General features: G+C 43.8%; 1 protein-coding gene across 1 annotated transcript in view; it reads left to right on the forward strand.

The window, feature by feature from the left end:
* The window catches only part of NFXL1 (nuclear transcription factor, X-box binding like 1), a 202,031-nt gene that overhangs the window by 45,415 nt on the left and 135,400 nt on the right, over positions 1 to 21,216 (forward strand). The window contains exons 2-6 of the mRNA XM_069744506.1: positions 4,420 to 4,653; positions 10,835 to 11,014; positions 13,772 to 13,881; positions 14,686 to 14,816; positions 15,063 to 15,241. Coding sequence (XP_069600607.1) covers positions 4,449 to 4,653; positions 10,835 to 11,014; positions 13,772 to 13,881; positions 14,686 to 14,816; positions 15,063 to 15,241 — 805 coding nt within the window. The 5' untranslated portion in view covers positions 4,420 to 4,448. The remainder of the gene's footprint in view (positions 1 to 4,419; positions 4,654 to 10,834; positions 11,015 to 13,771; positions 13,882 to 14,685; positions 14,817 to 15,062; positions 15,242 to 21,216) is intronic.

Genomic DNA, 21,216 nt, shown 5'->3' on the forward strand with positions numbered 1-21,216 from the left:
CCAAACAGTGGTTTACCCCCACATATGAGGTATTGGCGTACTCGGGAGAAATTGCCCAACAAATTTTATGATCCATTTTATCCTATTGCCCATGTGAAAATGAAAAAATTGAGGCGAAAATAATTTTTTTGTGAAAAAAAAGTACTTTTTCATTTTTACAGATCAATTTGTGAAGCACCTGAGGGTTTAAAGTGCTCACTAGGCATCTAAATAAGTTCCTTGGGGGGTCTAGTTTCCAAAATGGGGTCACTTGTGGGGGAGCGCCAATGTTTAGGCACACAGGAGCTTTCCAAACGCGACATGGTGTCCGCTAACGATGGAGATAATTTTTCATTCAAAAAGTCAAATGGCGCTCCTTCCCTTCCGAGCCTTACCATGTGCCCAAACAGTGGTTTACCCCCACATATGAGGTATCAGTGTACTCAGGAGAAACTGCTCAACAAATTTTAGGATCCATTTTATCCTGTTGCCCATGTGAAAATGAAAATATTGAGGCTAAAAGAATTTTTTTGTGAAAAAAAAAGTACTTTTTCATTTTTACGGATCAATTTGTGAAGCACCTTGGGGTTCAAAGTGCTCACTATGCATCTAGATTAGTTCCTTGGGGCGTCTAGTTTCCAAAATGGGGTCACTTGTGGGGGAGCTCCAATTTTTAGGCACACGGGGGCTCTCCAAACGTGACATGGTGTCCGCTAAAGAGTGGATTTTTGATTCAAAAAGTCAAATGGCGCTCCTTCCCTTCCAAGCCCCGCCGTGCGCCCAAACAGTGGTTTACCCCCACATATGAGGTATCAGCGTACTCAGGACAAATTGGACAACAACTTTCGTGGTTTCTCCTTTTACCATTGGGAAAATAAAAAAATTGTTGCTAAAAGATAATTTTTGTGACTAAAAAGTTAAATGTTCATTTTTTCCTTCCTTGTTGCTTCTGCTGCTGTGAAGCACCTGAAGGGTTAATAAACTTCTTGAATGTGGTTTTGAGTACCTTGAGGGGTGCAGTTTTTAGAATGGTGTCACTTTTGGGTATTTTCAGCCATATAGACCCCTCAAACTGACTTCAAATGTGAGGTGGTCCCTAAAAAAAATGGTTTTGTAAATTTCGTTGTAAAAATGAGAAATCGCTGGTCAAATTTTAACCCTTATAACTTCCTAGCAAAAAAAAATTTTGTTTCCAAAATTGTGCTGATGTAAAGTAAACATGTGGGAAATGTTATTTATTAACTATTTTGTGTCACATAACTCTCTGGTTTAACAGAATAAAAATTCAAAATGTGAAAATTGCGAAGTTTTCAAAATTTTCGCCAAATTTCCGTTTTTATCACAAATAAACGCAGAATTTATTGACCTAAATTTACCACTAACATGAAGCCCAATATGTCAAGAAAAAACAGTCTCAGAACCGCTAGGATCCGTTGAAGCGTTCCTGAGTTATTACCTCATAAAGGGACACTGGTCAGAATTGCAAAAAACGGCTAGGTCTTTAAGGTCAAAATAGGCTGGGTCATGAAGGGGTTAAATTTTAGGCCTACTAAGTCTGTCTGCGGTCCCTCCTTCCAATTGTCCTCCGCTGAGCACACCAATGCCGACCGTGTACCCATGTAACGTTTTTTCAACCTGCAGTGAGCCAACTTTGTGGTGTAAGGCCTACTAGCAGTGTCTGTCTGCGCCACTTAATACAGCTGTCCTCTTAAAAAAAAAAAAGAAAAAAAATTGTCTGGTTTTCAGCCTGTCGGAATTATAAAACTGCATTGGGGCCACAAGTTTCGTTGTGGTCTGCAAACTGAGTCTTCCGCTCTAAGGTGTTCTCTATGTTGCCTTTCCCTCGCTTCTATCTTGAAGCTCTTGTTAAGTAGTTGTTGAAACAACACTGCATTATGCCTACAAGTTGGGTCTGGGTTGTAGAGACGGTGTCTGCCGCTCCAAGGTGTTCTCCAGGTTGCCTCCCTAGCTTCTATCTTCAAGCTCTTGTTAAGTAGTTGTTGAAACAACACTGCATTAGGCCTACAAGTTGGGTCTGGGTTGTAGAGACGGTGTCTGCCGCTCCAAGGTGTTCTCCAGGTTACCTTTCCCTAGCTTCTATCTTCAGGCTCTTGTTAAATTGTTTTTAATACAACACTGCATTTGGCCTACTTGTTTTGTTGGCCCTACTAACGGTGTCTGCCGCTCCTTGATGTTCTCCTCCACTGAACAAACCAGTGCCGCCTGTTTACTTCTGTTAACAATTTTGAACTGCATTTAGCCTACTTACTGATTTGGGCCTACTCACTGTGTCAGCCTCTCCTTACAGTTGTACTCCACTGAACAAAGCAATGCCCCCTGGTTAGTCCTGTTACCAATTTTGAACTGCATTTAGCCCACTTTATTATTTGGGCCTATATCTGTGTTTCCTCCTCATCCTGCCCATTGCCCAGCCAGTGATAGATGAGTCTGCTGGTACATTGACCCAGAACGCTACATTCCCCGTGCACGCTATACAGCAAGATTGTGACCCTGCTGAAAGTCAGGTTCCCCTTCCCGCATACCATACCACCTTACACGGGGACAATGAGAAAGGTGCAGATGAAAGTGCAGGTTCCTTCATCAGGTGCGGGGGGGGGGGGGGAATACTCGTTGGCGACGTCACTGGCACAGGGCCCCTCATAGTTCGCAAAAGTGTCGCTGCCGGTGGGAGGCGCCCCCGCCGTGCAAACACACCGCCGTACTTTGAGGGGCCCTGTGCCAGTGCCAATGCCAACCAGTGGGCCCCCCCTGCTTGCTCAGGATCACAGCACTTGCAAAGTTGAAATACTTACCTCTCCCTGCTCCACTGCCATGACGTGGTCCAGATTTCCTGGGCCCACTAAATACTTGAACCAGCCCTACCCCCCACAACTTTAGCCAAATGACCCCCAATTTCCAATGCCTAACTATTATTATAAGGTAAATTAAGATTGACAAGCTTCAGTAACAAGAATGGATGTTTTTGCCATTAAAATGGGCACTGTAGGTGTTTTCCTGGCCTCCACTCACTGCCGACCATGCTTCCCCATTGACTTGCATTGGGTTTCGTGTTTCGGTCGATGTCCGACTTTTTGCGATAATCGGCCGATTTCACTCGACTCGACTTTTGAGATAGTCGGGTTTCGCGAAACCCGACTCGACCCTAAAAAACTAAATTTCGCTCAACCCTAGTTGGGAGGCAACACCCAACACATCCATCAATCAGCTGTTCCTGGTTCCATTGGCATCTGGATGTGCTCAGTTTCACACAGGGCTGTGGAGTCAGTGTCTGAGTCCATTTTAGTGGACTCTGTATAAAATGGACCAACTACGACTCCTAAAATATAGAATACGTTGGGTACAGTAGTACAATGTAGGATGTGTATAATATTTTTTCATAATAAATTGGGAAAGTTATGAAATGTCCTATAAATGTTTGCTCTGATCCTGATCGGAGGATCTCTGCTTTTAGTGAAGATGAATCTGTGCTGCACTTTATGTACATGCTCAGTAGTGACCAGTGCTATGGAGTCGTAGTTGAGATGAATCTGTGCTGCACTTTATGTACATACTCAGTAGTGACCAGTGCTGTGGAGTCGTAGTTGAGATGAATCTGTGCTGCACTTTATGTACATACTCAGTAGTGACCAGTGCTGTGGAGTTGTAGTTGAGATGAATCTGTGCTGCACTTTATGTACATATTCAGTAGTGACCAGTGCTGTGGAGTCGTAGTTGAGATGAATCTGTGCTGCACTTTATGTACATGCGTTCCACCGATGCGCGCCGCTCCGTCTTCAGTCTCTCTGCAGTGACTGTTCAGGCAGAGGGCGTTGCGCACACTAAACACATCATCGCACCCTCTGACCTGAACGTCACAGCCAGAGGACTGGGAAGACGGAACCTGGCGGTGGAACGGGGACAGGTGAATATCTGAATGCTCACCCTCCCCCCGTAAGCTGAGAGGGGCACTTTCAGCCTAAAAAAATGGGCTGAAAATCTCGGCTTATACTTGAGTATATACAGTAAATACTGGACGTTGCCCATCCTGATCAGTGGGTTGTCCGTGTAATACAGAACCAGATGGTCCTCTAGAAACTAGCCTCCGCGTTTTCTGGCACAGAAGATTGTCTGTATCCTATAAAACATGGAGAGAGCCTCTCTGGTAATGTGGACTTGCCCTAATGCCTGTAGATGTCCGTGTATGGCCGACTTTGGGGATGGTGTGATCTACAGCACTGAGTATGTCTTCAGCTTCGGCGATTCGCATCTGGGAGAATCTGACGTCATACTATGCAAATTGCCAACAGTTCAGGTTTATTACTGCCCAGAAGTTGCTTACCCGCTCTATATCAGCAGTTTAAAGTCGGGGGAAAGTATATTTATTCACCACAAGTCCACTAACTGCACATTTATATCATGCATCATTGGGATATCTTTCAGGGGTTGAACAATCTGCAACAAGAAGCACAATGGAAGCTCCATGGCGCCATGGTGGAAGAGGGCGAGCAAGGGGTCGTGGGGTCCCTTTAAATGGTGATCCGTGCCCTGCACCAGGACCCGCACCAGTGCCTGCCAGAAATGCTCCCTTTACAAGTGGTCCTTGGTCCAGCTCTGGAAGAGGAAACGTGTCCTATGCATCTGTCAGCAGGCCTGTTCAGTCACTGGGTGTTAATGGTAAGAATTGGTTTCCAGGCACCTTAGTTTTCCTAAAAAATTGTTGTCCTTGTGCTGTTATAGTCTAACCTGTTCATATATCATAGCTATACTCTTGTTTGTGCATGTACGCTAACCAGCCAAGAGGAAATTATATAAAATATAACTTTTAATCATATATTTTTTTTAAAAAAACTACCCAAAGAATAAAGAAAAAAGTGGTAAAGTGCACATTAAAATCTCACTTAACTATATTGTCCGTCCGGACCAACATATCATAGGGATATGGATGCCTCTTTTAACCAAGAGTCCCTATAAGACATACAGTATATCCAATTCTGATCAGATTAGATGCCCAATCATGAATTACTAGACCATGAATTAAACAATCCCGACATCATACATGATGCTCTTATTAAAGGGATATAACCACGGTCACTTGTGTGGACTAATTAGCTTAGTTGCATGTTGTTTACCACACACCAAAAGATTAAACAAAGGAAAGATCTCACCCATCAGGCGTGCAGGCACCGATCATCACCTCTTTGTTCCTCAGCAACCAAGCTCCATATAGGGAGTGGATCCTATTTTGACCTAATATGCCCTGTATAGGCTAGTAAGGCCCTGATCCCAAAACTTCCGCCCTTACAAGGGCAGTCCACATCTGACCCTTAAATACAATAGCCCTATTTGTCCCTGTACATCCCGACGCGTTTCGTCTCTGCTACGACTCCTCCAGGAGGAGGTAGTAAGCTCCTCCAGGAGGAGTCGTAGCAGAGACGAAACGCGTCCCTATATGGAGCTTGGTTGCTGAGGAACAAAGAGGTGATGATCGGTGCCTGCACGCCTGATGGGTGAGATCTTTCCTTTGTTTATTCTTTGGGTAGTTTTTTTTTTTAAATATATGATTAAAAGTTATATTTTATATAATTTCCTCTTGGCTGGTTAGTGTTTATAGGAGAGAGGAATTGGGCTTTGACTCAACTCTGCTGGTATTTATATTTGTGCATGTACGCAAAGTGATTGACATGGGTAATAGCAATATCATTCTTTTCATCGTTATTTCTTATTTTAAATTCTAGTCTCTTCCTAACGTGTACAGCAGATCTGGTGGTCCGGGTTCAAGATCCCCACTGATCACTCAAAAGACCACTCTGCTCTACGGACAGAAATACCGAGCAACTACATGAGCGCACATACACAGCAGAATATGGGTTCAATAAAAAGTCTGTGAGTCCGTACACTGCCCCGTGCGTGCCCTCATGTAGGACTGGATATTAAAGGGAACTCTCCTAATAGGATTTACCCCCTAATGTGCTAGAAAATGTGCTCCTGAAGACAGAAGATTAGACTGGCAGGTTTGTTGTGGTACCATATTCATTCCATTTCATGGTGCTCCGGGGGATCATCAGAGATCGGGATTTTTTTTTTATAACGCAACTTTGTCCCGGACTTGTTTGGAGATCTCTTTGGTTTTCATGGTGTTGTTTGGTTAGTAATGCCTTTTGCCTCTGTGGCCTTTCAGGAAAGGTGAAGTGTATATACTGACAGACATGTGACACTTAGATTGCACACGGGTGAACTTCCTTTCAATAAGCATGTGACTTATGAAGGCAACTGCTTGCACCAGAAATGTTTAGGGGATCATAGCAAAAAGGGGTGAATACATATTCACATACCAATTTTTAGTTATTTGATCCCATAAATTTAATTTATGCCTATATTTTTCTCATTTCTCCACCTTAGACTATTTAGTGCTGATGCATCACACACAAATCAGGTTGAAAACATTTTTAAACACAGGTTGTAATGTAACAAAATAGATAAAAAACAAAAGGGGCTGAATACTTTCACAGGTATTCTATTTCTGTAATGTAATAATCTGTCTTCACTGAATACAGATTTTACCTAGATATTGAGAACTAGATGGTGGCCCGATTCTAACGCATCGGGTATTCTAGAATATGCATGTCCACATAGTATATTGCCCAGCGACGTAGTATATTGCCCAGTGACATAGTATACAGCACAGAGCCACGTAGTATATTGCCCAGCGACGTAGTATACAGCACAGAGCCACGTAGTATATTGCCCAGCCACGTAGTATATTGCCCAGCCACATAGTATATTGCCCAGTCACGTAGTATATTGCCCAGTGACGTAGTATATTGCCGAGCCACGTAGTATATTGCCCAGTGACGTAGTATATTGCCCAGTCACGTAGTATATTGCCCAGTGACGTAGTATATTGCCGAGCCACGTAGTATATTGCCCAGCCACGTAGTATATTGCCCAGCCACATAGTATATTGCCCAGCCACGTAGTATATTGCCCAGTCACATAGTATTTTGCCCAGTCACGTAGTATATTGCCCAGTGACGTAGTATATTGCCCAGCCACGTAGTATATTGCCCAGTGACGTAGTATATTGCCCAGCCACATAGTATATTGCCCAGTGACGTAGTATATTGCCCAGCCCACGTAGTATATTGCCCAGCCCACGTAGTATATTGCCCAGTCACGTAGTATATTGCCCAGTGACGTAGTATATTGCCCAGCCACGTAGTATATTGCCCAGCCACGTAGTATATTGCCCAGTCACGTAGTATATTGCCCAGTGACGTAGTATATTGCCCAGCCACGTAGTATATTGCCCAGTGACGTAGTATATTGCCCAGCCCACGTAGTATATTGCCCAGTCACGTAGTATATTGCCGAGCCACGTATTATATTGCCCAGCCACGTAGTATATTGCCCAGCCACGTAGTATATTGCCCAGCCACGTAGTATATTGCCCAGCCACGTAGTATATTGCCCAGCCACGTAGTATATTGCCCAGCCACGTAGTATATTGCCCAGCCACGTAGTATATTGCTCAGCCACGTAGTATATTGCCCAGCCACGTAGTATATTGCCCAGCCACGTAGTATATTGCCCAGCCACGTAGTATATTGCCCAGTGACGTAGTATATTGCCCAGCCACGTAGTATATTGCCCAGTGACGTAGTATATTGCCCAGCCCACGTAGTATATTGCCCAGCCACGTAGTATATTGCCCAGTGACGTAGTATATTGCCCAGCCACGTAGTATATTGCCCAGCCACGTAGTATATTGCCCAGCCACGTAGTATATTGCCCAGCCACGTAGTATATTGCTCAGCCACGTAGTATATTTCCCAGTTAAAAAAGACACAAGAAATTGACCATATAAAGGGGATCACCTGAGGCAATGGATCAAATGTAAAAAAGTACAAATTTTATTAGTGTAACACAAAAGAACACAGAAAACCACACGGAGCACAGATTTAAAAACATTTCAAATTGGTCACACATGTGACCTACAAACGATAACAAATGGCCCATAATAGAGCCAACCCCCTGAAGCAACTCCCCAGAAATGGTATAATAGTAGTATTTTGCCCAGTTACGTAGTATATTGCACAGCAACGTAGTATACTTCACAGAGTCACGTAGTATATTGCCCAGTTACGTAGTATATTGACCAGTGACGTAGCATACAGCACAGAGCCACATAGTATATTGCCCAGCTAGGTTTGTCACAGTTTAAAAAATAAACATATACTCACCTTTCCGAGGGCCCCTTGTGGTCTACGGCAGCTTCTGGTCCCAGCGTTGGTATGAGCGCAGGGCCTGTGATGACGTCACGGTCACGGCAGGTCCTTCTCCCATACCATCTTTGCCACCGGAACCTGCAACGGAAGATGGCGGCCGGCGCGAGCGACTACGGAGGGTGAGTATAGCAGGTTTTTTTTTTTTTAATTATTTTTAACATTACATTTTTTACTATTGATGCCGCATAGGCAGCGTCAATAGTAAAAAGTTGGGGACACACAGGGTTAATAGCGGCGGTAACAGAGTGCGTTACCCGCGGCATAACGCGGTCCGTTACCGCCGGCATTAACCCTGTGTTAGCGGTGACCGGAGGGGAGTATGCGGGCTACAGGCACTGACTGCGGGGATTAAGGAGCGGCCATTTTCTTCCGGACTGTGCCCATCGCTGATTGTTCCCGGCAGCCATGACAGGCAGCTGGCGAGACCAATCAGCGAATGAATAACCGTGACAAACAGACAGAAGGACAGACGGAAGTGACCCTGAGACAATTATATAGTAGATTGTGAAGATGACTGATGAGTCCGGGAGGAGAAAGAAGCAGGTTTCTCTTCATAAGATATATTACAAAGTTTCTTATTGTCATTTGTACTATTGATTTATGAAATGGCAAAAGAATATTTATTGTAGGGATTTTCCATTCTTTTATTGTTGCAATATGTGATCACTTTATGATTTCTGATATGAGATCCCTACTGATCGTGAAAATGAATGTGTTTTTGTGCTGGTTTTTCATCCTTCACTGTTTTTCCTGCACTTCCGCACCCTGGCCGACCAATGTGGGGGGATTGGCAGTTTTGTACACAGCTGAGTGGCCAGGATCCCACAGTACTTGAAAAACGTAGGAGACACCGCTGTGTTGATTTCTCAATCTCTTAGAGATATCCTATCAATTTCTTGACATACCCCATGCTGGGTACCGTTAAAAAAAAAAATTGCTTGTACTCTCCTCCCGTGCTGGCACTGTTCCCGCTGTGTCAACACTCGCTCTCCCCGGGGCTCACATGCCGTTTTTGCATCACGTGACCCTGGCGCCCAATCAGCACTGGCGTCTCTGTCCCCGCCATGAAGCGTGAGTGAGAGAGGAGCTGCAGCCCGGACTTCCTCGTCATATACTATTTACCTGAAGGCGGGGACAGAGACGCCAGCGCTGATTGGGTGACGGGGTCACATGTCACAACAACTGAACGGTGGCCTCGGGACCGCGAGTGCTGACACTGCTGGAAAGGCGCTGGCATGGGAGGTAAGTATAGTTTGTTTTTTTTATTTTATCGGGGCCAAACATTTAGATCAAGAATGGGTTGTCCAAGTAGTAGGCATCACCTTTAAGGTACAAGTCTGCAGTCAGTATATGTGCACACTTATATAACATAGTTAGTAAGGCCGAAAAAAGACATTTGTCCATCCAGTTCAGCCTATATTCCATTATAATAAATACCCAGATCTACGTCCTTCTACAGAACCTAATAATTGTATGATACAATATTGTTCTGCTCCAGGAAGACATCCAGGCCTCTCTTGAACCCCTCGACTGAGTTCGCCATCACCACCTCCTCAGGCAAGCAATTCCAGATTCTCACTGCCCTAACAGTAAAGAATCCTCTTCTATGTTGGTGGAAAAACCTTCTCTCCTCCAGACGCAAAGAATGCCCCCTTGTGCCCGTCACCTTCCTTGGTATAAACAGATCCTCAGCGAGATATTTGTATTGTCCCCTTATATACTTATACATGGTTATTAGATCGCCCCTCAGTCGTCTTTTTTCTAGACTAAATAATCCTAATTTCGCTAATCTATCTGGGTATTGTAGTTCTCCCATCCCCTTTATTAATTTTGTTGCCCTCCTTTGTACTCTCTCTAGTTCCATTATATCCTTCCTGAGCACCGGTGCCCAAAACTGGACACAGTACTCCATGTGCGGTCTAACTAGGGATTTGTACAGAGGCAGTATAATGCTCTCATCATGTGTATCCAGACCTCTTTTAATGCACCCCATGATGACTGCAAGTATGTGATTTGTGGACACTTCCACATTCCAACTAGTTGTGTCCAAGTGTTTTGAGCAAGGCTGCGCACGTCTAGTCTGCACATGATCACATGTATGCAAATCATAAACCTGCTCACAGTATCCATTCACAAGTGACTGCTGACTTGTACCCTAAGGCCGGACAACCCTTTAAATTTCCCATTAACAAGGGGAATGGTGACACCCCCTTTGTACATGTATTCATACATTGAAAGGACACAAGATGGTGTTTTAAGAACAAATACTTTAGAGCTTTCACAAAGAAGTATTAATTACACCAGGCACTAAATTGGCCAGGGCCTAGATATTGATGACCTCAGTGTTGAATAGGCCGTCATGATCATGCTGGTTCTGGTCCGGCATCCCCACGGTCTGCTGTGTGCAGCTCTCGGATATACACAGTGTAGGGAGCACAATAGCACAGCGCTGTGTAGTGGCTGTCCTTGGGTACTGCAGCTCAGGCTCTGCTCTGCGTTACTATTGTTATATCCTGTATTATCAGTCACTTCTGTAAGAATAACCGGGTCATTGGGCATTTTCTTTCCAGCTGAAACCTCTAAAAAGAAGTTTGAAGATATTCAGAAAGCCAACCAGGCAGTGGTTAAGAAACTTGCCGATAATTACAGCTCTTCTGATGATGAAGATGATGCTGACGGAGAGGAAGACAATGAAGGGAAACAGAAAAGAATATTGGCTTTAACGTTTACCACTTACACCAACCAAACAGGTAACTTGTCTGTGTACTACAGAAGGGTCCCATGGTATAAAGGGGGCCATGGACACGAGGAGCCGTCAGTCAGCAGTTATCGCTGCTCTTCTGCACACTTGGCGGGGTTAAGTCTTCATGTTTTCTGTGGAAAGATGGCAAAAAGCTGCATCCCTAGTCCTCTGGTAGAGAACAAATGGAAGGGGCTATTTAATTCATACCGCCTGGTCCTTCTGTTCCCCTGTCACCAATTCTCACGGGCCCTGTACTTGTTAAATGCTTTGTGATCAGCTAAAAGGAGCTCAGAAAAGACAGATCAGAGTTATAAACTCTCCGTCAGACCATTATAGCGAGCTCGCTGATGGAATCTCAGTTAATTCATTTTGCAGGCAACTATAGACAGTGCAACACATAGAAGGCAAATGTGCAATGTTTTTAACCCCCCACCTTATGTCCTATGCTGGCTCCCGGAGTCTAAAGTGGGCTCAGGAGCTGGTTTGAACAGTCATTTTGCTGTATCATCTTTAATGGCAGATGATGGCTGTATTATTCTGCTATCATTTGCCGTTAACAGCCATGCATGGAGCGAGCTCCTCCTGCGGCTCTTAACCAGTTAAATTCTGCTGTCAGTCTATGACGGCTGCATTTAAAGCACACATCCCAGAGATCCCCAGATCGCAGGGTGTCAAATGGGTGCTGCGGCAGCCAGAGGTCTGCTGAAGACCCCCCAGCGATTTTTTTTTTTTTTTTTTTTTTTTTTTTTTGCTGTAGGCGATCTCTGATTCAAGTCTCCTAAAGGAACTACAAAATGCAGAGAAAGGTAAAAAAAATCTAAATCTTTTGTTTTAAATACAGTCTCCTCAGAGAAGAAGAGGACCAGAACTCTAGTGCTACCTATAGGAAGTGGTGATCCTAATAGTCAACATCGACCCTCTAATGAGCCTTATAACGCGACAAGGATCAATCTGCAGACACTGTTTCGGGGTACTGCCCATCGTTGATGCAAAGTGTGAGATCTGGTTTGGCTGGGTGGGAGGCGTCTGACCAGGATCCAAGGGGTAATGTTTCTCCTTGCGGAGATTGACATGTCAAGCCTCACATGCCAAGGTGAGGAGACTTGAGGCAATTTTGCATATTTTCCAGAGGAGCATTGTAAGGCTTAAAAGTCTCCTCACCTTGGCATGTCAGACTTGACAAGTCACTCTCCGCAAGGAGAAACGTTACCCCTTGGATCCTTATTTTAAACATAACCTTTTAATTCACCCCTTTTTCCCCACATTAAAATGAAGAAATAAATAAAATCACATTGTCCAATTTTTCTAAATATTAAATTAACACAATCAGTAAACACTGTAATAAGAAAATGCATCAAAATTCCAGAATTGTGGTGTCTCAGTTGCTGCTTTGGGAGACACAGGAACCGTGAGATATGCTGCCACCTAGAGGCTGACACTAAGAATACACCTTAGAAAAAATGAAAGCAGACACCTTCTCACCAGGCTGCACCTGGCAGCTGACACCCATTTACTCAGGTTGTCTTTGTGTTATTCGCAGGCAGACATGGGTCTGAGTAACAGACCCCTCTTAACCGTGATTAGGCAGATTAGAAGTTAACCCTTGTCTCACTTACATGTTAAGGGAGATGGTTCACACGATCGGCTTTTCTTATGTTTCCCAAATCGTAAGGGAGTCTGGAGAATTTACACCTCTGATGGTCTCCCAGGAAGCCTATTATAATCTTCCCCAGTAGGAGAGCAGGCTGTCAGTCATTATATGTCTCTCACTGGTAACCCCCCGTCATGTAAAGTAATCTCTGGAGGCGGATTTTCGGGGAGATCTATGTTCGGACCATAGATCTTAACAGCTCATTTATATATTAGAAAAAATGTTGGTTTCTCTGGACATTGGATCACAGCTGTCAAGGTATAATTTTATTCCGCCTCCTATATATACATGCCCATATAGATGGCTTAGGTGGGGTGATCCTACTGACAGATTCCAGTTGAATATTTTAAATGTGGGGAAAAATGTGTCCTAGACAAATGATCTGATACAAAGCATTTAGGACAGTTTCTGGCAAACAACATTGAGGTACATATCTGTTTGATATCTTTCCCCATTGTTTGCAGAAAGTGGCAGTGACATGTTGTCCTCTGTTACATGTGTGATGCAGTGAGGGGAATCCTATAAGAGGGGTGCTATCTGTCCCCCAGGATGCCCATAGATGCATATTAAACCTGCTGCAGTGCATTGTGAAATACAGTCACAGCTGTGGTTACAATGCAAGATAAAAGAGAGTGTGGATTTGGTCAAACTACTTGACCAAGTCTGATGTAAGAAAATCTGACATGGGCTATTATTTTTGGAGAGATCTACAGGATCGTAGTGGGACGGATCTCTCCCTCCACTCCGAGTCTTAGGAGTGGCCCATGTCCACGATTCCCATTTAAACTTTCAGTTTAGGTTTGGGAGCATCAGTGTTTGGTTTACAAGCATCAGGTCAGGAGCCACAGAAGGCAAAGCCATTAACGCACCCTCGAGTGGTACGGCGGTGCAATCGCCCAGAGCAACAAATTTGATATGGACTGCTATGGATGATCCAGCTGTGAACAGGAGGATAAAGTTTGAGTTATTTTTGTAAGTTGCCACAATAAAATGTTTACAATGGGCTAACCTGGTTACTGCTTCTTTACCGCACTGTCGTGAAAGCCGCTGCATTGCACATGTAAAATGTGGCATTCTTGACTAAAAATAAATTTTTTTTGCTCTTCATTTCAGATGGTGATACCACGGACTTGGCTCGCACTAAACAGTATGTGAATGAGGCCTTTCAGTCTGGAGCCGTGACTTGCCTGATATGCATTGCCTCAGTGAAGAGGAATCAAGCTGTAAGTACTGAGTTGTGATAACACTTTTACCGTATGTGTGGAAATTGTGACATCCTGATTTCAGCCTTCAGTTCTAATTCCATGGTGGATAGTCCAGATTGTATTGGTTTAAAGGGAACCTGTCACCTGAATTTGGCGGACTGGTTTTCGGTCATATGGGCGGAGTTTTCGGGTGTTTGATTCACCCTTTCCTTACCCGCTGGCTGCATGCTGGCCGCAATATTGGATTGAAGTTCATTCTCTGTCCTTTGTAGTACACGCCTGCGCAAGGCGAAATACAGCGGAATAGTTCCGGGACATAGTGCGCTGGCGCATGCGCACTAATGGTTTTCGGCTTTGCCATCCGTTGGGTAAAGCATATTTGCATTATATGCTTTCAAAACAAAAGATAGGGCTGGGATCTGACCAGTGAGGCTATGCACATGTGTTGTTTCTTGAAACAATAGGAAGTTAGGGTCTAAAAAAAGATCTTCTTTTTTATATAAATTTTTAATACAAAAAAACTCTAAACATTGCCAAAGAAATTAAAAATTTATTTAACACACATACCTGATTTTAACCAAAAGGTCACTTTCTGATGATGGCTTCCTTTTAATGACTCAATTGTGGAGTGATATAGGACGGCTGTAGTATCACTGACCACTGCTCGGTGTTAGCAGACGCGTTTCTTATGTGTGTACCACTCCATTCTATTAGTTTTTCTCTGTACATCGAGCTGCCGTCCTGCGCTGGTGTTGATTTATGAAGGCGTCTCTCCGCGAGAGATCCGTAGTCTTTCTCTAATTCTCCATGTCTCGCTTGTAGGTCTGGAGCTGCTTTGGCTGTTACTGCATATTCCACATGCCGTGCATCCAGAAGTGGGCCAAGGACAGCATATTCCTCGTGTCCTCACTGACAGATGACGACTTTGAAAAGAAAGATTATCCTTGGCCCTGGTAAGTGCGAGCACTTAGATCCTGAGAATACGTAATGAGCTATGAAAAGCTCCGGAATCTGTTCTTTCTGACGGCACTAGTTTATTACAGTGGTGTATGTTGCACACGATATACACATAAAATGTCCTGTCTGAGTTAGTAAGGCCATGAGTATGGTGAATTGGGATCAAGGAAGAATATATGATTCTTGTCGTTATCCTTTTAATTCTCATATTTTTCTTTCTCTCTTTTTCTCTTATCTTTCAGCCCAAAATGTCGATATGAATATAAGCGATCACAAACCCCTGCCAGGTATTACTGTTACTGTGGAAAGGTAGAAGACCCCCCTTTGGACCCGTGGCTTGTCCCTCATTCCTGTGGACAAGTCTGTGAGAAGGAATTTAAGCCCTCGTGTGGGCACAAATGCCTGCTGTTATGCCATCCAGGTGAGCTGGTGAACCAGACCTGCAAAGATAATTCTCACTGCATGTAAAACTACAATGAGGTGGCTGCTTGTTACCTCCTAGCTTAATCCTGGTTTGTGTGATCCCTTGTATAAACCCCCTGTTGGTCCCTTCATCAGCTCACTTAAAGGGAGTATGTCTGCACAAAATGACTGAGCAAACCCATCACAGATGCTTATTCTTCCTTGGTGTGGCCAGACAGTTCAGTGCACCTTCCAGTCTTCTCTGCCTTCTCTCACTCTTGTAAAGACAGTTGTCAATCATGGAAGAGGAGGGCAGATATCGATAGAAGGCAAGGAGGTGGAAAGGTGCACTGAACTGCTTGTCCTCACCAGGGGTGCCGGTACCTGGTTTGCACAATAATTTGGTGCTGACAGACTCCCTTAACCTTCGTCCGGCTGAGTAGGTACAATTGTAACTATTCCGTTTTAAAATTGCAATAACTTTTTTTTTCGAAAAGCCGTAGAGGGCTGAAATTTCGTGACATCTCTGCAGTTTTGGTCCAGAATATATTGGCCAAATTTCAATAAAATATATATGAAGGTACAATTATACCTCTGCAGCCTGTTAACGTTGTAAAATTATGCAGCCTGACAAGATTAAAAAGATGCTGAAAAAATAAAGATATTTAACCCCTTTCTGCCATTAGACGTACTATTGCGTCCATGTGGGGTGGGCTTTACTTCCCAAGGACGCAATAGTACGTCATATGCGATCGGCAGCGCTCACGGGGGGAGCGCCGCCGATCGCGGCCGGGTGTCAGCTGTTTATCGCAGCTGACATCCGGCACTATGTGCCAGGAGCGGTCACGGACCGCCCCCGGCACATTAACCCCCGGAACACCGCGATCAAAGATGATCGCGATGTGCCGGCGGTACAGGGAAGCACCGCGCAGGGAGTGGGCTCCCTGCGGGCTTCCCTGAGCCCCCCGCAGCAACGCGATGTGATCGCGTTGCTGCGAGGGTCTCACCTCCCTCCCTGCTCCCTCCAGGCCCGGATCCAAGATGGCCGCGGATCCGGGTCCTGCAGGGAGGGAGGTGGCTTCACAGAGCCTGCTCAGAGCAGGCACTGTGAAGCCTGCAGCGCTGCAAGTCAGATCAGTGATCTGACAGAGTGCTGTGCAAACTGTCAGATCACTGATCTGTGATGTCCCCCCTGGGACAAAGTAAAAAAGTAAAAAAAAAAAATTTCAAATGTGTAAAAAAAAATAATAAAAAATATTCCAAAATAATGAAAAAAAAAAAAAAATATTATTCCCATAAATACATTTCTTTATCTAAATAAAAAAACAAAAACAATAAAAGTACACATATTTAGTATCGCCGCGTCCGTAACGGCCCGACCTATAAAACTGGCCCACTAGTTAACCCCTTCAGTAAACACCGTAAGAAAAAAAAAAAAAAAAACGAGGCAAAAAACAACGCTTTATTATCATACCGCCGAACAAAAAGTGGAATAACACGCGATCAAAAAGACAGATATAACTAACCATGGTACCGCTGAAAACGTCATCTTGTCCCGCAAAAAACGAGCCGCCATACAGCACCATCATTAAAAAAATAAAAAAGTTATAGTCCTGAGAATAAAGCGATGCAAAAATAATTATTTTTTCTATAAAATAGTTTTTATCGTATAAAAGCGCCAAAACATAAAAAAATGATATAAATGAGGTGTCGCTGTAATTGTACTGACCCGAAGAATAAAACTGCTTCATCAATTTTACCAAACGCGGAACGGTATAAACGCCTCCCCCAAAAGAAATTCATGAATAGCTGGTTTTTGGTCATTCTGCCTCACAAAAATCGGAATAAAAAGCGATCAAAAAATGTCACGTGCCCGAAAATGTTACCAATAAAAACATCAACTCGTCCCGCAAAAAACAAGACCTCACATGACTCTGTGGACCAAAATATAGAAAAATTATTGCTCTCAAAATGTGGTAAAAAAATATTTTTTGCAATAAAAAGCGTCTTTCAGTGTGTGACGGCTGCCAATCATAAAAATCCGCTAAAAAACCCGCTATAAAAGTAAATCAAACCCCCCTTCATCACCCCCTTAGTTAGGGAAAAATTAAAAAAATGTATTTATTTCCATTTTCCCATTAGGGCTAGGGTTAGAGTTAGGGCTAGGGTTAGGGCTAGGGCTAGGGTTAGGGCTAGGGTTAGGGCTAGGGTTAGGGTTAGGGCTAGGGTTAGGGCTAGGGTTAGGGCTAGGGCTAGGGTTAGGGCTAGGGTTAGGGTTAGGGTTAGGGCTAGGGTTAGGGCTAGGGCTACAGTTTGGGTTGGGGCTAAAGTTACAGTTAGGGTTTAGATTACATTTACGGTTGGGAATAGGGTTGGGATTAGGGTTAGGGGTGTGTCAGGGTTGGAGGTGTGGTTAGGGTTACTGTTGGGATTAGGGTTAGGGATGTGTTTGGATTAGGGTTTCAGTTATAATTGGGGGGTTTCCACTGTTTAGGCACATCAGGGGCTCTCCAAACGCGACATGGCGTCCGATCTCAATTCCAGCCAATTCTGCGTTGAAAAAGTAAAACAGTGCTTCTTCCCTTCCGAGCTCTCCCGTGTGCCCAAACAGGGGTTTACCCCAACATATGGGGTATCAGCGTACTCAGGACAAATAGGACAACAACTTTTGGGGTCCAATTTCTCCTGCTACCCTTGGGAAAATACAAAACTCGGGGCTAAAACATATTTTTTGTGGGAAAAAAAAAGATTTTTTATTTTCACGGCTCTGCGTTATAAACTGTAGTGAAACACTTGGGGGTTCAAAGTTCTCACAACACATCTAGATTAGTTCCCTGGGGGGTCTAGTTTCCAATATGGGGTCACTTGTGGGGGGTTTCTACTGTTTAGGTACATTAGGGGTTCTGCAAACGCAATGTGACGTCTGCAGACCATTCCATCTAAGTCTGCATTCCAAATGGCGCTCCTTCCCTTCCGAGCTCTGCCATGCGCTCAAACGGTGGTTTCCCCCAACATACGGGGTATCAGCGTACTCAGGACAAATTGGACAACAACTTTTGGGGTCGAATTTCTCCTCTTACCCTCGGGAAAATACAAAACTGGGGGCTAAAAAATAATTTTGGGGGGAAAGATTTTTTTTTTAAATTTTCACGGCTCTGCGTTACAAACTGTAGTGAAACACTTGGGGGTTCAAAGCTATCACAACACATCTAGATGAGTTCCTTAGGGGGTCTAGTTTCCAAAATGGTGTCACTTGTGGGAGGTTTCTACTGTTTAGGTACATTAGGGGCTCTGCAAATGCAATGTGACACCTGCAGACCATTCCATCTAAGTCCTCATTCCAAATGGAGCTCCTTCCCTTCCGAGCCCTCCCATGCGCCCAAACAGTGGTTGCCCCCCACATATGGGGTATCAGCGCACTCAGGACAAATTGGACAACAAATTGTGGGGTCGAATTTCTCCTGTTACCCTCGGGAAAATACAAAACTGGGGGCTAAAAAATAATTTTTGTGGGAAAAAATTTTTGTTTTATTTTTACGGCTCTCCATTATAAACTTCTGTGAAGCCCTTGGTGGGTCAAAGCGCTCAGCACACATCTAGATAAGTTCCTAAGGGGGTCTACTTTCCAAAATGGTGTCACTTGTGGGGGGTTTCTACTGTTTAGGTACATTAGGGGCTCTGCAAACGCAATGTGACACCTGCAGACCGTTCCATCTAAGTCTGCATTCAAATGGCACTCCTTCCCTTCTGAGCCCTCCCATGTGCCCAAACAGTGGTTCCCCCCACATATGGTGTATCATCGCACTCAGGACAAATTGGGCAACAAATTTTGGGGTCCAATTTCTCCTGTTACCCTCAGGAAAATACAAAACTGGGGGCTAAAAAAATAATTTTTGTGGGAAAAAAATTTTTGTTTTATTTTTACGGCTCTGCATTATAAACTTCTGTGAAGCACTTGGTGGGTCAAAGTGCTCACCACACCTCTAGATAAGTTCCTTAGGGGGTCTACTTTCCAAAATGGTGTCATTTGTGGGGGGTTTCAATGTTTAGGCACATCAGTGGCTCTTCAAACGCAACATGGCGTCCCATCTCAATTCCTGTCAATTTTGCTTTGAAAAGTCAAACGGCGCTCCTTCCCTTCCGAGCTCTCCCATCCACCCAAACAGTGGTTTACCCCCACATATGGGGTATCAGCGTACTCAGGACAAATTGTACAACAAATTTTGGGGTCCAATTTCTTCTCTTACCCTTGGGAAAATAAAAAATTGGGGGCAAAAAGATAATTTTTGTGAAAAAATATGATTTTTTATTTTTACGGTTCTACATTATAAACCTCTGTGAAGCACTTGGTGGGTCAAAGTGCTCACCACACCTCTAGATAAGTTCCTTAGGGGGTCTACTTTCCAAAATGGTGTCACTTGTGGGGGGTTTCAATGTTTAGGCACATCAGTGGCTCTTCAAACGCAACATGACGTCCCATCTCAATTCCTGTCAATTTTGCATTGAAAAGTCAAACGGCGCTCCTTCCCTTCCGAGCTCTCCCATCCGCCCAAACAGTGGTTTACCCCCACATATGGGCTATCAGCGTACTCAGGACAAATTGTACAACAACTTTTGGGGTCCAATTTCTTCTCTTACCCTTGGGAAAATAAAAAATTGGGGGCGAAAAGATAATTTTTGTGAAAAAATATGATTTTTTATTTTTACGGTTCTACATTATAAACTTCTGTGAAGCACTTGTTGGGTCAAAGTGCTCACCACACCTCTAGATAAGTTCCTTAGGGGGTCTACTTTCCAAAATGGTGTCACTTGTGGGGGATTTCAATGTTTAGCCACATCAGGGGCTCTCCAAACGAAACATGGCGTCCCATCTCAATTCCAGTCAATTTTGCATTGAAAAGTCAAATGGCACTCCTTCGCTTCCGAGCTCTGCCATGCGCCCAAACAGTGGTTTACCCCCACATGTGGGGTATTGGCATACTCAGGACAAATTGTACAACAATGTTTGGGGTCCATTTTCTCCTGTTACCCTTGGTAAAATAAAACAAATTGGAGCTGAATTAAATTTTTTGTGAAAAAAAGTTAAATGTTCATTTTTATTTAAACATTCAAAAAATTCCTGTGAGGCACCAGAAGGGTTAATAAACTTCTTGAATATGGTTTTGAGCACCTTGAGGGGTGTAGTTTTTAGAATGGTGTCACACTTGGGTATTTTCTATCATATAGACCCCTCAAAATGACTTCAAATGAGATGTGGTCCCTAAAATAAAATGGTGTTGTAGAAATGAGAAATTGCTGGTCAACTTTTAACCCTTATAACTCCCTAACAAAAAAAAATTTTGGTTCCAAAATTGTGCTGATGTAAAGTAGACATGTGGGAAATGTTACTTTTTAAGTATTTTGTGTGACATATCTCTGTGATTTAATTGCATAAAAATTCAAAGTTGGAAAATTGCGAAATTTTCATAATTTTCGCCAAATTTCCGTTTTTTTCACAAATAAACGCAGGTACTATCAAATAATTTTTACCATTGTCATGAAGTACAATATGTCACGAGAAAACAACGTCAGAATCACCAGGATCCATTGAAGCGTTCCAGAGTTATAACCTCATAAAGGGACAGTGGTCAGAATTGTAAAAATTGGCCCGGTCATTAACGTGCAAACCACCCTTGGGGGTAAAGGGGTTAAACCCATCATTGTGCCTCAGTTCACCCTTCCTTTTAGTTACAGCGGGGTTTGGGGAATTTCGCGTTTCGAGAATGAATGGAGATATGTCCGACCGCGTATGTCCAATTTAAAGCACCAGTCCAGCTGTTTTTCATTCTACCACTGGAGTGGTGCCACTGTTGTACGTTACCTGCCTCTAGTATTATACCCACCAGCCTCCATCTTCATCTGTTATTGGCACCGCTCCGGTCAGTCTCCTGCTGGGTCGTTCCAGTGTTTGCTGGGCCATCCAGAAGTTACTACTCAGTGTAAGTCTATGTGAGC

This window comes from Ranitomeya imitator, chromosome 1 (assembly GCF_032444005.1).
Source record: "Ranitomeya imitator isolate aRanImi1 chromosome 1, aRanImi1.pri, whole genome shotgun sequence".
Classification (NCBI taxonomy): Eukaryota; Metazoa; Chordata; class Amphibia; order Anura; family Dendrobatidae; genus Ranitomeya; species Ranitomeya imitator.